The sequence below is a fragment of the Cygnus atratus genome, chromosome 10 (assembly GCF_013377495.2).
Source record: "Cygnus atratus isolate AKBS03 ecotype Queensland, Australia chromosome 10, CAtr_DNAZoo_HiC_assembly, whole genome shotgun sequence".
Classification (NCBI taxonomy): Eukaryota; Metazoa; Chordata; class Aves; order Anseriformes; family Anatidae; genus Cygnus; species Cygnus atratus.
This window is the reverse complement of record NC_066371.1, coordinates 13619653-13637135: the sequence shown is the minus strand read 5'-3', so window position 1 is coordinate 13637135 and position 17483 is coordinate 13619653. Positions and strand designations below refer to the sequence as shown.

Sequence of the window (17483 nt, the reverse complement as noted above, 5' to 3'; positions counted from 1 at the left end):
TGTCCAATTTGAATGTTGACTTTTGACTGTGGTAGTGTCTTTGACACAGTAATAGATGGGTTTTAATATGGTATATTGGCAATTATATGTTGTGGAATAGAATATAAATGCTAAAAACTGCAAATGTACTTTTCTAACTTACAGGCTTTTCTCTCTTGCAGGGGATTTTTCCTGCAAACTATATTCACTTGAAAAAGGCAATTGTCAGTAACAGAGGGTGAGTGTTTTTCCTTAAGAAACTATAATTTTTCCCCTTTAGAAGGGAATCTAAGAAATAGTTATTAAAACTTACGGAATGGTTTTAGTTTAGTTTTTGTGTTTATTAAGTTTTTGAAATTTAAATGTTATTCTGTAGAGCTCTGTTATAAAATCAATGGTTTTCTTGGTGTTCTGTAATGTCACAAGAACCAGTTTTATTTACTCCTGTTCACTTTCACTCATAAAATCTTGACTTCAGAGGTATCATCTGAAATGCACACGTTTTAAAGAATTCCATTTATATTTTTCATTTCTTACTGTTCCTCACTGGCAGAATTCTATATTCTATTCTGTTTGCTATGGAGGTACTGGCATGTAGGCAGCAGATCTCACTTCTCAACAGATTTTCAACAAAATATAGCTGACAAGGTAACCATGTTAATTGGAAACTTCAAAAGCGTCTAACCCCCACACCTCACCCCAACGAATGACTGAAGTACACTCTGCTGAAAATCTTTTACCTTTGCTGTAACAGGAAGGCTTATTAGGTTTAATTTAGTTAATATGAATGGCAATACTGATGGCAACATAACATCAGACTTTACTGTATGTAGGCTCTATAACCTGCGAAGTTTCCTGAGATTAACTGAGGCTCCTCAAATCAATATCCTGCATGGTTATGACTGCTTTTACCTGCATTTCCTAGATTAGGACAACTGTGGGGAGATTTAGAAGTGCAGTATTTCATTAGTGATTCAAGGTGGCCGATGAAATGTGGGATATAAAAAGCATTAAATGCCATTTAATGAAGTGCCTGTAGAAAAATATTTGACTTCTAATAATCTTAAATTGTATGATTAGTCTCAAATGACCGAGTGAAGTTTGCAAGGGCAGCTGTAGTATTGATGCTTCTTCACTTTGGGGTGTAATCAAATCTATCTTTTGTGTAGAATGACTATTCCTAACATGTACTCTCTTTAGGGGGAAGAATACTTTCCTGCAATTTATGGTTATTAGTCCTTAATGTTAGTTCAGAATTTTTAAAGGGCAACCTCTTCAGGATATTTGGATACTTACTAGGATAATTAATGTAATTTTTTTTGAAGTAAGTGTCTAAGATAGTATACCAATTGATACAACAGAACATAATACAGTTCCAAATCAGAGCTCATGGTCACTGTCATGTTTTGGTAAAAGAAATTCTGCATCTGTATTTAAGAATATATTCAAAGTGCCAGTATAAACACTTGCCAAATAATAAAGCATGGTATATACTGTTCTTATATTTGGGTCAAAAATGCAATGCAGTGTCATTAATATGTAGGTGTAATATGGAGGAAGTTACAGTTATGGGAATGCAAAGCATTTTATTGAAATGGTTAAGTGTAGTCCTGATAGGCATTCATTTTAAATCCAGCCATACTATTGAAGGCTAATCTTCCAAAATGGTTTATTTTTCAATGATGCCAAGAGTTTGTAAATCCATTTGCAAAAATAATCTTTAGAAGAACTTTGTCCTTTGGCTTTAATATTTTTTCCCATATTAGCTAAAGTATATTGTTATTCCTTTCATCCTTTAGTTTCCTATGGTTTCCTAAAGGAATGCTGAGCTATTTTGAATCCCTTCCCTTTAATAGCATTTTCAAAGATCTGAAAAGAACTGAATTTTCAGCTAGAAGTGGTTGTGGCATCTTTTTTAATGTTAGTATCAATCAAACTTTTGGTGGTGTATACTAAATGCAGAACCTTTGTTTGACCATTGAAATGATCTTTGAATGTGAGCTCTTCGTGTTCTTAGTATCATACTTGAGATCACAAGCATATTCTGTGGAGATGTATTAAAACATGTGGCCAAATTTGAAGAAGGAAAAAAAAAGTGTAGTAGTATAATAGGGCACAGTCAGCGTTTCAGTGGGAATGGTAAGGTCATTGGCATAATAATAGAAAAAGTTGTGATTTGTCTTACTATCCTGGTATGTATGAATTGGTGCTTTCCAGTCCTAGCTTTAATGAGTTCAATGTATACCTAATATGGCCATGCCAGGTTTTTAAGATAGTGATGTTTCTAATGTATGTATATTTTAGATCTTAATATGAGATTTACTTATGTCGTTTATGTGAATTTGTCTTTTTGGTAGCTTGGAAACGAAAAATTGAAGCTTTTGCTTGATAACTTTTCTACTCCAGGAGTACCTTAACCTAAATTACTTTGTGACTCTAAGTTGGAAAAGACCTTCAAGATCACCAAGTCCAACTGTCAGCCTGATATACTGAGTCCCATTGCTAAACTATGTACCTTATGCCATGTCCACACATTTCTTAAATACCTCCAGGGATGGGGGCTCTGCCACTGCCCTAAGTAGCCTGTACCAATGCTTGACTGCCCTCTCTGTGGATAAATTCTTCCCCGTATCCAATTTAAACCTCCTTAGGCACAACTTGATCCAGCTGTTTGATTCATCCTCTTCCCTCCACATTGCATTTGGCCTTAGCTAATGAGGCACAATTATTAGTAGTAAAATTTTCAAAAGCGAAGTACTATAATACTATCATACTATTTTTAATGATGAATTGTTCTCCAAAAAAAAATACATACCGCCAAACAACCCACAACCTTTCAGAATTAAGTACATCTCATTGTTCTCATGTTTACGTCTTAGCATTCATTTAGCTCTGCACAGGGGATAGAACAAATAGTCTAAATTGTTTATGGAGTGGGGAGTTTGTAGCTTCCCTTCCGACGAATTTCAAAATAGCTGTGTGCATGGCTTTACTGCTAAAGAGGAAGGGCTGTGTGTCTTTCACCTGTGTTGTTGGATGTGCTGCAGAGACTCTCACTTGACACAACCTGTCCCAAAACACCTTGTGAGCCAGTGTTTTTCATTGGCACTATGCTAGGAGCTATGGAAAATTCTTCCAACAAGATGTGCTCCAGAAATATTTTTTATTTTTAATGCTCCCTCTTTTAAAAATTGCTGAAAGATCAGAAGCTTGAAATAGACCTTATTTTTACAGTGTTTCACATTTTTCTGTAATGCCATTCAAAATAAATGGCAAGTCAGGGCACTCATGACTCAGATAGTATAATGTGTTACAATGCATATATTAGTTATCACATTCTTGCATCTTAGTGTAATGATGGAAGACAGCACACTATACTTCTTTAATTGGAAAGGAAGACCTTGACCACAAAAGGACAAGCTCTATTCTTTTGATTAGAGAATAGCCTACTCAGGTTTCCTATCCAATATTGAAAAGCCTTCTGGATAGGAAGGGTTCAAAGATGGTAGATCTTTCAGGTAATTGATTATATTGGACTGGCTTAGATGGAACACAAACTGAAGGACCCTGTTTACAGGCAAAATAACGTAACATGCTGTAATCACGTAAAGTGTTTTCACTGACCTTACTTGGAATAATTTAAATATTGAACATGTAACTAGAAAATTCTTCACATAAGCACATTCTTGTTGAATATAGTGGAGGAAGAGTTAATATGATATGGGAGTTGCTTCAGTGTTACAATGGACAAAATGTTACCCTTAAAATATTTTCCTTTATGTTGAGAGATCAAAAAAAGATCAAGTTTCAGCATTTTGCAAATGACTGCTACCTTTAATATTTTCCCTCTTGTCTAGGCAATATGAAACAGTCGTTCCACTTGAAGATTCTGTTGTGACTGAAGTCACAGCAACACTACAGGAATGGGCTGTGCTCTGGAAACAGCTGTATGTGGTAAGAACAGTACCCTTCTCATTGTACGCTGTTTTTCAAGCAGAAGAGACACGTTGCATGCATTCCAGTCCAATAGGAAAAAATCATAAAATAAGAGTTGTTATATTCATTTTGTCTAGTGGGGGGCGGGGGGGGAAGTGCCTAATTGTGGAATCACTGGTCCTATGAACTTCAAATGGGCTGTGCTGGAAACTTCAGCAGTTTTTGAAATTTTACCTTCAGATCTGAAAGCTTCGTAGTTTAAAAATAGGTTTTTTTTTTCTTAATTAAGAAATAGGATGTGTGTTTAGTAACACAAAATTAAAGGTTTGAGTCCCTTCAAAGAATTACTCAGTGCAGTCTGCATTTGTTTTAGCATCTGGGGTTTGAAAGAAGAAGAGGTCAGACAGAAGACTTTCCACAGTATTGTTCCTTCCTCTATTAAAAATGAACATTCAAATATTATCCTCATCTATTTTATATAATTTTCAGTTGCTACCACATAATGTGGTGACATTTTCTTTGCTTTCATTTTTATTCCTATTATACCTTTTTTTTATGGCCAAGTCCTATGGAACAGCAAATAAGAAAATTGCACGTTTGAAAGTATTTTTTTCCTGTTCTATTTATTTATATTTTTTCTTAGTAATTTTAAGCCATAACTGTAAGATTAGGGTCAAGAACTGTAGGTGATACAGGCATGAGTTTCCTTTCTTCACTTACGTTACAGGAATACCTCTACGTAGAGTTTAGCTTCCTTATCTAAACCTGAAATGCCAGTATTTAGCTATCTAGGAAATGCAACCAGAAAAGATCAATTAAATGAGTCTGGTGTATCTGTAACACAGCAAGCCATGTTCCTTACTCCCTTCAAAAAGCAATCGAGTCTATTATGAAATTAGCTTTCTTTTTGTTACTCTCACTTCTTCTAACCTCTTCTATGATGGCACATGGTATATACAATCTCTTAATACTTCTCTTAACCTAGTACTACTTGTTTTTTCCATTCCAAATACTTACCTCTTTGGTGTATGTGAATAAAGTGATCTTTTCTGTTTTCTTTGTGTAAGATAGATTCTTTTCTCTCCCTGGTGTCTTATGAAGAAGGCAACAGTAGTATACTGACAGTAGTATTGAATTTGAGAAAAGGGAATTGTTTTACTGACAAATGGGTTGAACTTCCTTTCTACTAATCTATTTCTTTTTGATTGCTAAAACTAATTCTTGAGGGGAGGGAGAAAGAAAGCTGTAGCTATAAACTTTCAGTTAATGATTTTATTTCTGGGACTGCTTTCTATTCTAGCTCATTATACTTATAACATTGCACACAACATTATTGTATTCTTAAATAACAGGGGAAAGAATTTACTGTTTTTGTGTGACTTTGGAAGTAGGCATCTGTTTAAAAACCAGTTGGTAAAGCTTCGGAGTGGAAAAAAGCTTTTTTTTCTGAAATCATACAAAAATAAAAGTAAAATTATAATACAGAAACAATTACAGAATCATTTAGGTTGGAAGGCATCTTGAGATCATCCAGTCCCAACTGCCTGTTGAAGTAGAGTCAGGTAGAGCCAGCTGCTCAGGATTGGGTCTAGTCATATTTTGGGCACCTCGAACGGAGACTTGACAACTTCTCTGGGCAATGCTGTCAGTGTTTGACCACCTTCACAATTTAAAGAAAAATTTCTTATGTTCAGCACTACTGATGCAGAACTGTAGCTATTTTGACATGAAGGAACAATCTACGCTATTGTTAGGTGGGTAGCAGAAGTTTGTCCCAGTCACAAGCCATCAGTCTTAAGCCGGAGGAAGTGTAGATGGGTGCACAAATGGATGTGGCAGAGCTGGGATCAGGATTTTGTAATTGGTGTTCAGGCTAGAAGCTGTACTGGAAGGTCACATCTTAAAATGTGTTAAGAGACTAAACAGAAATGCTTGCTGTTGGGTCAGCACCAGCAGAAATTTTTATTAATCCCAATCTGTAAAATGAATCATCTAAGAAATCTAATTAAAGTTATTCATCATGCTACTGAGCCTAGTCAGCTTTGTAGAAAAGCCCCATACTATAGTTAAAGTTAAAATGTTAGTCGTTACTGCAGATATTTTCAGGAGGTCAGTGCTTATAAATGGTAACAATAAGCACTTTTACAGTGCAATACATAATAGACAACTGCCAAACAAAACGTACAACATCTCTTAATATCTCTGAATAGACTGACGTGTTCATTTAATGCTTTTTGATGAACTTCTTCCTTGGATTTTGGTTTCAAAGACCAAGTTTGTTTCAATTAAAAATTCCAAGGATCTGCTTTTAGTGATATAGCTGGGATGCATTGTAAGGTTTCTATGTGCCTCTCAATTGAACAGTGGGTACTAGAATATGCTATCTAAGAAGCCTGGAGCAATTAAAATACTTCCTGAACAGGGGTGCGGTGTTGTTTTAAGACAAAATAACTCAACTGGAAGAAATTGAAGAGAGGAGGAGAATACTAGGGAATGCAAGAGCAAAGCAAACTCAGGTTTGAGACATTGTTGTAGAAAATCGGGTCAAGTAAAGTGTTGGAAGTCTCCCTCAGCTCTCTGTGACCAAAGTTCATGCTATCACCAGGAAGAAACTGAGTGGGGAAGTTCGAATACCTTTATGAGAGCCATGCAAGTATTTTTAGTTTGTACATCTATATACTGGGAAGATGAGCCTAAGTTCACTGTACTACACAGTGTTGTGAGATTCTTACAAATTTTTCAATCATCATGAAAGTAAAGTAATAGTAGAACTAGAAGCTGTGACTGTGGAGAAAAAGGCATTTATGGGCAATGAGTTCTGAAAGGAAAGGTTGTGCTTAAAATTAATTTGAAATAAGGTGTTACATGATGTTCTCTGCTTTACTGTATGTCATGTTATAGTATCAGCATCCAGCTACTCAGAACATATCACTTCAAATGCTAAAAAAGCAATAAGGATTTCTGAAAACATAGGAGGTTTCTCTCAAAGTGGAAATGGATAGGGATACAAACAATCCTGGTATCAAAAACATGAGAATTTATTCAAGGTTGTTGTTATTTATATTGAGTTTTTGTAGCAGTAATGATAACCTAGTTAAAAATTGTGTGCCCATCCAAAAAATCTTGAACATTTAATATTTCTGAAGGAGTAAAAGCTTTTATATTTCAGGGATTTTAAAAAGTACATTTTTTTGTTTGAATATGTAGTCTGTGTGTAGATAAATATAGTGTCATGGTATGGCAAAATAAAGCAGTTCTCTTTGTTCTGAGCTGCCTGTGTGCAGGCTTCTAAAATGAGCACAAACAGCTTTAGTAGCTACTTTCTGTCAAAAAGGTCACTATTCTATTTAACCTACTTACTATGGATTTCCCTACTTTTACTGCAATTGTGTGATTATTTTTTTTTTGGGAGGTAGTTCACAGGGACTGAGGTTTAAAACTTGTACTGTGTAAGCACTGTATACTAAGTTGCTCACAACATGGGTAGAGTTTCTGATAACCATAGCTGATGAGGTGTGTACATACATGTGAGCATGTGCTTGTGTGTACGTGTGTGTTGTCACTAAGTGTATGATCTTGTATTTTTATCTTGTGTTATTCTTTTGCCTGGCATTCAAATGAACATTCAAGTGTTCTTTAAGATGAATTTGGACAAGATACCTATTTCATTTTGTGGCAAGCCTAAGAAATTTAAAAGAAGGTTCTACTTGTCCTTTCTTACTATTATAAAGGCTTACAAAGAAAAGATGTCAGGGATTCTCTTCCCTGATACTGCACTTAATATGGAGTGGGAGAGGAAAGAAGAATATAATTAGTGTTGGTACCAATGTGGGCAGATGAGCTTGTTCTTGTGACTACTCCAAAGAGTCAAACACAGGGCAGAAAAGCAAGAACTAACCTTTAGGAGAGACTTCTGCAAGCACAGAGGCGTATAAAAATGCAAAATTGCATTTGTTATGGTGAAATGCATGCGTGTAGCTGTTGTGTAGTTGCCTAGCTCAGTGTATGACTTCCATAGAAACAGAAGAATAATAGCAATAAGGTGAATAACTTTCTCTTTTCCTGTAGGTGTTGATAAGATTTATTTAGAAGTGGTACAAAAATAACAAAGGATGTGCAAGTTCTCTGTCAGCTTTAGTTAATTAGGTCAAACAAGACTCCTGTGAGTTGTTAAGTCAGCTAAAGAGATCACTGAAACTCACAGGTGGAGCATAGTAGCTATTTTAACAGTAAAAAAAAAAATCCTCAGAGTTTAAGATGTGATGTGGGGACTATTTCTGTTGAAATTGCAGATGACTGTAGAGAGACCAAATGTAACTGCCCAATTTAGAATTTGGTTGGATCAATAAATGTAATTCCCTACTTTTAAGCAGAAGGGGAGCACGGGGAAGAGTGTGAAATGACTTCTGGTTTAGTTTTAGGAATAAGATCTACTGCTATTGGGAATAGAGGGAGGTTTTGTTGTGTTTGTGTTTTTTTTGCCGAGTCTGAAACACAATTTGTGTTGACTATTTTTAAGTCTTCTGAGGTTCCTATCTGGTAAAAGAGACTGGGTAAAAGGACTTGGTGCAATTGAACCTGATCTTGGTGTTTTAAGACGGCCCTGGCAACTGTGTAGGAGCATTAGTTCAAAGCTCATCTTTGAAAACAAATGTCCTTTACTGAATCACTAGTGTAATTTGATCTTATATTGAAATATTTTGAGACATTTTTGCATAGTGATATGGCTTTAACTTCAAAACTGATAAAATCATAAACTGATAAATCAGTGCTGATGCCATTTCGTAAACATTGTAGACCAAAAAATGTGTGGTATTATCTAAAAGAGACACGTGGTGTCTGAATTCTACTTTAGAAGGTCTCCTCTGAATGTCCAGGATGGAAAGATAATGTTAAGCATATTTCATACATGTAGTTCTGTGCAAGCAAACTCTAGGAAAGGTCAAGTATTTGTACTTTGAGATGTATGTACAGAGACAGTCTTGCACGTATGTATGTGGTTGCCTTTTCTTTTTGAGTCATTTTCAAGGTTACCTGCAGATAGGAAAATCCTGTAGTGTGACTGTTCAAGCACTGTGAAAGAGACATCTAGAAAGCCTTAAGAGCTTGCCTGGCACAGCTTGATGCTAATAGACTCAGTCGTCGTAGGTTCTGATATTCAGCAGTATTTTTGGATTTTTTTTTAATCTTTCCCTGGTTACAGTGAAGGGTGGGTCTTCATGGAGTGGCCAGGATCTCAGATGAGAGTTCGAGTCAGTCACAGTTGATAGTCTTCAGTGCTGCACCAAACACAAAGGAAACAAAGAATAATTATTTCCACTTTTGGTAGCATCTACTGCTTCGATTTCTCAAAGGGAACAGTACACTGAGAAAACATCTGATTGCTTAGCAACCTAATCAAAGGCTTTTAGCTGATTTGTCATTTGATTACTGGAAAATACTTGAACATTTTTCTTGATTGGATTGTGAAGGGTATGCACAGAATGATTTGGAGCATGATGAACACTTCAGTGCTGTATATGTAAGGTGGATATTTTTATCATTTGTCATGTTTGGTCATGGAAGTGGAAGCCAGAGATAAAGAAGTGTCAGTGTGTTTTCTGTCACTGTTTCTACTCATTATGTTAAGCAGTTAGAAGTTTTTGTACCCTGAACCATAGGCTTTTATGCAGCTTAGATATGCTGTCTTTGGAAAGTCAGGTGAAGTCCTTCTTGTGTATTGTTCAATTGACAACTGCATTTACTTAAATGTATTATGCATGGGTTTTTGGAGGTCTTCAGTGAATGTCATGAATTCTACACTTCTTCAGTGGAACAGTCCTCATGAGGAATCTACACTTGATATTTATTAGGTCACTGCCACAAAATGCAGTCAGCTTCAGTACATCTCCCCTTTTTAGCATGAACTTGAAGTTCAGTTTAAGGGCTTCATATTTTAAGATTATAAACGGTTCCCATAATTGCTCTCTTTGGATTCCATATTTTTAAGAAATTTAATGCAGTCAGCCCTTTGTAGTGACTTGTGGAAGTCTAGGAGCTCTGAGGAATTAAAGCAGGCATAATTTTGAGGAGAATAAAATGAGTTTGTAAGCAAGTCTTACATCATAAAAATTTGAAGAAATACAATAATTGGATTGAAAGTGATTTGCCATTGAAGACCAAGGAGTATATGGATAGTTTTTAATTTAAAGAACAATATAATATCAGTATATGCAGTACATGTCACCTTTCTTATTCTTCCACATAGAAATTCATGATATCATGTAAGGTGATTGGGATCAACAAGCCAGTTCTTATGTATTTAAAATAATTATTTTAATTCAATTAAGTATTAAATTATTTAAAGTGATGGTAATAACAAAAAGCTGACCATTTTACAGTCAGATGAATACTTAGTATGTTTTGTATGGGAGAAATACATGTTTTGAGTTATCATGGAGATAAATAGATTTTAATAGATTTTAAAAATAAAGATAAATGTCACCTTCTGGTGTCCTTGACAGGTCTTACTCTGACACGTTGTATGCAGGCCGTTAAAATCTCCTTTGTAAAGGAAATGTTATTTGGTCATTGATATGGGAGATTGTAATATGCTCTTTTATTTTAATATTCTCTTTTAATATTTTTATTAAATTTTATTATTTTATTATATTATATTATTTTATTATATTATTTAATAATAATTTTATTTTAATATTTGTAATATTCTCTTTTATAAGAGAATAAGTAGATACCTTCCTAATACTGAAATTCACAGCAGGTTTTCTTTGTTTTGAGATTCGTTTTCAATTTTTGAAATACTAGTTAGCTTGTAGTTAACAGAGCCTTTCCTTTTAGAACAATGTCCAGTCTGCCATATGTTGTAAACAGTGTTACAGTATCCACATAAAGTGCAATGGACATATTAAAAGAGGGACTTTGAGTTTATTGAATGCTGGTTTAACATCAGCTCTGAACAAAAGAAAAATTAGTGATGGGAAAGCAGTGGCTGACTTGCAGATGCTTTCAAGCCATTTCTTTTGTACAGAAAATGAACTGAATGCTAAGTTTAGCTAAGACCAGGGAAAGAAGGGTTCAGTCCAAAATTCCAAACAGGAATTTGAGGGTTTCCTCATCAACAAATGGAGAGGCTCATCTGGATTGTTCCCAATATGGTGTTACGACAGGAATTGCATTTGAAACAGTGGGGCTTTCAAAGACATATTTTGAAGAACTGTGGCAGTTTTGTTTTTGTTTTCTTTTTAAAGAATGGAAAATGTGAGAAGGGGGGGAAAACATAGGTAGGGGAAACTAGCAATCTGGCTATTTTGAGCGAGCGAGCTTGCCTGCGTGCTTACAGTTTAGAAGAAAAAAAGACTGATCATCCCTAGTGGGTATTTATTGGAACTAAAAAGACAGTTTGGATTTCATTTTACAGAAGACAGATATTTTTTAATAGAAAAGCAAAGAACATCTGTCCTTTTGGCAGCCTGTATGGCACTGTCCATGTGGTATCAAGAAGCATATTTCACTCTTAGCCTGATTTGTTACTTTCCGTTGTTTCTATCCTTAAGACTTAGGAGAAGGTAACTAATATGTATTAGTTGTAATTAATAATAGTTATTTTCATATTTTTATAATAAAAACATACATATATGTTTTCTAAGGGGAGTGGGTAACAAAGTTTTCCACACCTTCCACCCATTAAACCAGGATTATGAGAATTAGCACATGTAAAGCCATACTGGAAGCCTTGTGGCTGCAGACAGAACAGTGTTGCCGCAGCAGTGAACAGCTAGCGCTTGGCTTGCCAGGTTTGATTACTCTCTGCCCTGTTGCATTTGACTGGGCAGGAAGTGATTGCTGATTATTGTGTCCTCCTAAACAAAAAGGAAAAAAAAGGCATCTTTATTTAAAAACTCCATGGTAAGCTTGGCAAATGGATAGATACTAGTTTTTATGTAAGGTATTACGGTGAAATTAAAATATTTAATATAATTATTAAGGACATTTTCCTTCTCTCTTTAACTTCTAGCCACATGATTATGGATATGCTGTAGAGATAACTGGGAGAAAACAAAACTTGTTTTCAAAGTGTAAGTAGGCTTTCAAAGGCAAGCATTCAACAACCAGGGGAATGCCACAGTTCTCAGTTTAATGTGCCTTTTCTTTAAGGTGTATGGTGAGACCTTTTAGCTTTGTGGTCAGTTGCCATATGGTGTGTGGTAATGAGGCTGCAACCCCCCTTCTTCCCTCATTTGTTCCAGCTGTTCTCCAGTGAATAAGGAGTGTGACAAAGACTTCCAGAAAGGGGGAGCAATGCTCTTAAAATGAAGAAAATGCAGTGCTCCCTCCTTTCTTTTAAGACGTTATAGAAGATATCCCAAGCTAGTCAGACAAAATTAGTGGATACTTTTTGTACTGAAATCTCTCTGCAAAACCAAGATGATATCTCTAGTCTCGTGTATTTTGACAAAACTGTTGTAGGTTTGAAGCCCTTAGATGCTGAATGTTGTGTAGAACCCTTCAGAATGGGGAATGTCTGCCTTTATGGTAAGGTTTGAATAGTTTGTGGTAAGCTAAACATTAGGAACCATACGTTGAGTCACAGGGGATAAAGAAAATCTGAATGGCTGATCTTTAATTGGTAAAAATAAAAAGGGGTTCTGCATGTGGTCATGCAATTAAAAAAATTGTTGTAAAGCATACGTGCAGGAGTGTGGGCTAATTTCAGTTAATGTTTCTCTTCATTTTCTTTAGTGCTTGATTTTCTCCTGAGTGGTTTTCTCATAACATCTGTTTTTGTGAATGATGGAATGAAAAAAAAAAAAGGGAAGAAATACAAATTTTACCCTCAGAAACCAAATTTACACTTACATGCTTCTTTAAATTGGTTATGTCTTTGTTTTGAGCTAACAGTGATTCATGGCCATTGGAGAAATGAGTTCTTTCAGAAACTCTTCTGCCTCTTTCCTCAAGTTTCATTGTTTAACAGAAGTTGTTATACTCTGTTTTACACACAAAGGTTGCTTAAATAAAAGGGATATAAAGAAAGTAGGAGAGGTTTCTATATGCAAACTGTAAAGTAGCTTCCCAAATTTCTGGTGTTTATCTTCATATACTTTTTCTTTCTTTTTGAATTTAGGAGGAGAGCCTTGCCCTAGCTGATTTGGTTATAGATAACAGCTTTGATTTTTGTCATAATTATTAATTAAATATTAGGAAAATACTGCCAAGTTTGATTTCAGTTTTTAGTTGCTATCACTACTCTTTACAGTGAGAGCAAAGATTCTATGACTATACATTTACCCCTGGAACAAAAACCCATGAGATGATATGAGAAGTTAATTCTAAAAATGAATTTAGGGCACCTCTATAATTTAGGAAACAAATATCCATTCCTTTTTAGTGTCAGTATTCACTGTTACTAATACCTTCAGAGCCGATGTGTTTAGATGAGATATACAGTACATGCTACAGAAAAACTGTTGCTGAAATAATAGAAACATAAATCAAGAAAACTGTTGCTGAAGTAATGGAAACATAAATCAAGTGTAGGATTATATAATTTTCTTATAAGCGTGCCTCTCTGTATCGGTGGCTTCCAGTCCATGTGGTCTCAAGTCTTCCTTTGGGACCAACAAGTGTTGCTGCTGCTGACAGGTCCAAAGGGCACAGCAAGCGCTGAGGGGCTTGGCCAAGCGCTTCCTCCCGCACCCGTGTGGCTGAGGGCGGCTTCTGTGCCGTACTGCAAGCAGTGCAGTGACGCGGTAAACTTAGGAACCCCTGTTCTGGGAGGGAGGGAGAGGTAATAGCTTTGGCTCCAAAGAAATATATTTTTTTCGAAGTGGTATCTGAAGTCCATTCTTTTGCACCAAGTCCTACCCTCAGCATTGAAAACCGCATGCACGCGTGACTTCCCATGAGGTTTTCTAGGCCTAATATAACGATATTAATTCTTTCTGCTCTGTTTTGCTGAGGTATGTGTGAATTCTGCAGTGTCCCTGAGCTGGAAGCACTTCATATGTTAGGAAGGTGCTGAGTGCCGAGTTCATTACTGTCATTTTACATTTAGGTACATTTAGGTAGCAGGGGAGGTAACGGTGTCTTTTATATACTTTGCCATTCCACAGCTGCTTAATCTAGATTAAATCACAGTTGATGAGGCAGATTTCAGTTCACATGGTTATTCTTTAGGTATGTCCTTAGAGGGGAGGGGGAATTTGTGAATGTTTGCTCTGTAGTCTGCAAGAGCAGACATTCAGAAATGAAGCTGAGACCACGTCCTTTCAGGAGGAAGTGGGGACTGCTTTTTAATATCTCTTTAGACTTTTCAAGCTGATGTGAGCTGGCACTGCTGCTGAAGCAGGCAGGTTGTCTCTGGTCCCCAGTCACCTGCTCCCGCACTGTGCTTTGCTGCACCGTCCAGCACTGCAGTTGGCAATGATAAGGGGGAGTTCAAGCTTCTATTTCGTTTAATCTGATGGTTAATACCTTTTAATAGAATGGCTACATTTTTGGTAATCAGAGATACAGGTTTATAATTACTATATTACTGCAAGTCTTTGATTTAAGAGTAATGCTTGCAGGTTTCTTCTATGGGATAGCTTAAGCTCAGTTTATTGTATGCAGGTGCACATATTGCATGTGTTTTCTAATTCAACAGATAAAATCCTAGTAGTGCTCCTTGTGCTATTACTTTTCCATACCTTCTCTTACTGTTAGCATTTGATATTTGCTTTTGAGTGAAGGTAGGCCAGTAATGGGTTGAAGGCCATGACTTTGTTTTAGAAATCCATCTGTTTCTGCTCCTTCATTTTTCATAATATATCATCAGAACTTGGGATAATAATTAATAAGGTCTTTTTGTTTTATATATGACCTTGTAATCTTAGCCAGAGTGCATACTGAAGAAATACTGAGTTATCATTTTTAAGGAATAAGGTAGTAACACTTTTGTTCTCAGAATTTGTCTTGACCTGAGTAGCTCAAATTGAATTTGAAGTGCACAGGGCTAGTTAGCTTCCACAGTGAGATAAACTCTGCAGGTTCTCTGCCGACAAAAATATTGCCTAGTGAGTATGTAGTGATTTTAAGTGGTTTTACTAATACTGTCAAATGGACTTGTGGATTTCTTATTAGAAGGATGTGCTTAAAAGCCTTCTACTTAAACATGGCTTAATGAATTTCTAAAATGTGGTATAGTACTTCCTCATATACTAAAAGGAAGTTAACTTATTTTCTGGGAAACTAGGAAATAACACTAGCAGAGGTTTCTTTTTAATATTGTTGGTCTTGTGTATTTATTAAGGAAAAGGAAGCTGGAAAAAACACAGGTGTATTGACAGTTTTTTGTGATTGTGTTGGTAGAGTTAATGGAGTTATTTAATTTACTGGGAATAAAAACAATTATGGTATGTGTGGAAAGAATGGAAGAGGGAAGAAAAAATCTTAACTGCTGGATTTTTCTAACAGCAAATAACAATCAAGGTATTCTGTATAAATAGTATCTTTTTTTGCTTAAATGTAGTTGGTTACAAACTTTCCATCTTGGACCTTGTTGGTCTGTGTGCTGGATCTTGTGTAGACATAGTATATCTTTTAATATTTCCAAAGTACGTGGGAAAAGAAGACTAACCTTCTAATTAAGAAGGTTATTTATTACTTAGGCATACAATGCTTTTGAAGACATGAAACTCCACCCTGTTCAAAAAGACTTGTGCCAATTCAGAACTGACTTGTCACATAGTACAGCACTGGACTCTGAATACCAACCCTCAGAACTCATGATAAACATTGAATTGATTTCAGATAATAATAAAAAAACTCTAAGAAATCACTAAGCATTGGGAAACTTTTATTTGAACTTATGTACAGGGAGCTAAGCAACCCCATTTCTTCCATCGTTTGTCATTTGCCAGATTCTTTCTCAGGCTCTCCATCTGAGCTTCTCATCAACTCTTTATCTCCCTTTCCCTGGTTCTCTATCAGTTACTTTCCCAGCCAGCTTCACTGATGCATTTACTAGTCTTTATTTTGATGAAACTTTAATATGTTTTCTCCTATTACCTGATTTTTTTGTGTACTTTTTACTTTCCTAACTACTTTTTTTTTTTTTAATTCTAAGTCTAGCTGTTATAGAAGGGAACAAGTAGAATAACAAACAGAATAAATTCATTTTTCTTGCAATTAAAAAGAAAAATCTCAGGAAGATTCACTTTTCTGGCAGAAAGTGACATACAGAGCATTTTAGCATTTATTATTTTTATTACTTCAAGAGGACCTTAAAGATGGTGAAATGGGGATATTGCTTTGCCTCTCAAAAGAGGAGAACATTGCAACCAATCCAGTGCTAAGATACAAGCCAGAGAGGTTTTCTGTCAACTTTTGTCTGAGCTAGTATTACAGAATATAAACAGAATGGCAGTTTGTTTTAGGGGAACTAGCAGCGTTGCTGACAAGTTTGGAATCAGAAAGAAGATTTTAATAAACCAGCTAGGCTTTTTGTTGAGTTTTGGTGTCATACTCTGAAGTAGCTGCAATGAGTTTGCTGTCTCAGATCTGACAATAATTGCAGGCATGTCAGCTCTCACTATAGTACTGTTGGCTGTCATCACATAAATCTACATTAGAAGAAGTGTTAGAAATGCAAGTATTCTCGACAGCATTTAAGAGTTATTCTATTACCAGCATAGTAGTCTAGAAATAACATAATTGTGATTTGATATTTCTGTTGAAACCAATAACATTGCAGTGTTAAAGTAGAGAATACTAGTATTAAAATGATTGCAGAAAGAGGAAGGACAGGAGTGGGGCATATCTTCAAAAATTAAAATCTGCTGCATGAAGCAATCTAAAGTTAGTATTTTCTAATTGTTGGCTTTATTCTAGAAAAGCCATACCCTCTTTAAGATATAATTTTTAATACCTTGGTTCTTTCTTCCTGCTCTGTTCTCCAGGTTCTGTATAAGGCGGACCCAGAAAATACATAACTGGGTAGCTCACAAGCATTGCACAGGCATGCACACACACACAACCACATACAATGACAACACAACCGAGAACTGTTGTACATACAGACAATAAACTGAAACACATACTGCGTGACTTTTTTTGATGCAAATAATGGTACTATCTCAGTGTATTCTTACAAGATGATGCTATGTTTGGCACAGTTGCTTTTTTTCTTTGAGAGCATTATTGTGCATTGAAGAACTATTTCTGACAGAGTTCTCCCATTTTATTAGAGGAGAAGAGAAAGCTATACTTATGAGTCATCTTCCTTTAGAGGTCCCCGAGTTGGGCTGGCCAGGGCCTTCTGATGGGTGTGCCTGGCCCTTTGGATGCTCCAGACAGTCCCTTTGCTATCTTTCTTCTACCTCTTTGCCCCAGTATGTTGAATTTCTTTACCAGTTTTAACTCAGTCAAACAGAAATATTATTTTCTTGAAAAGGAGTGGCTGTGTAGAGGGAAGAAATGCAATTTTATTGCTCCTGCCATAGGAGGGACTGCAGTGTTATTTCAGCCATATTGTGAAGCAGAAGGTGATTGAGACAGAAATAAACTATGAGAAACCAGGCTTCATAATG

At 35.9% G+C, this 17483-nt stretch overlaps 1 protein-coding gene across 1 annotated transcript in view; it reads left to right on the top strand.

Annotated features, from left to right (window-relative positions):
- DOCK3 (dedicator of cytokinesis 3) overlaps positions 1–17483 on the top strand; it is a 216138-nt gene that overhangs the window by 33326 nt on the left and 165329 nt on the right. Inside the window, exons 4-5 of the mRNA XM_035547066.2 lie at positions 162–217; positions 3837–3933. Coding sequence (XP_035402959.1) covers positions 162–217; positions 3837–3933 — 153 coding nt within the window. The remainder of the gene's footprint in view (positions 1–161; positions 218–3836; positions 3934–17483) is intronic.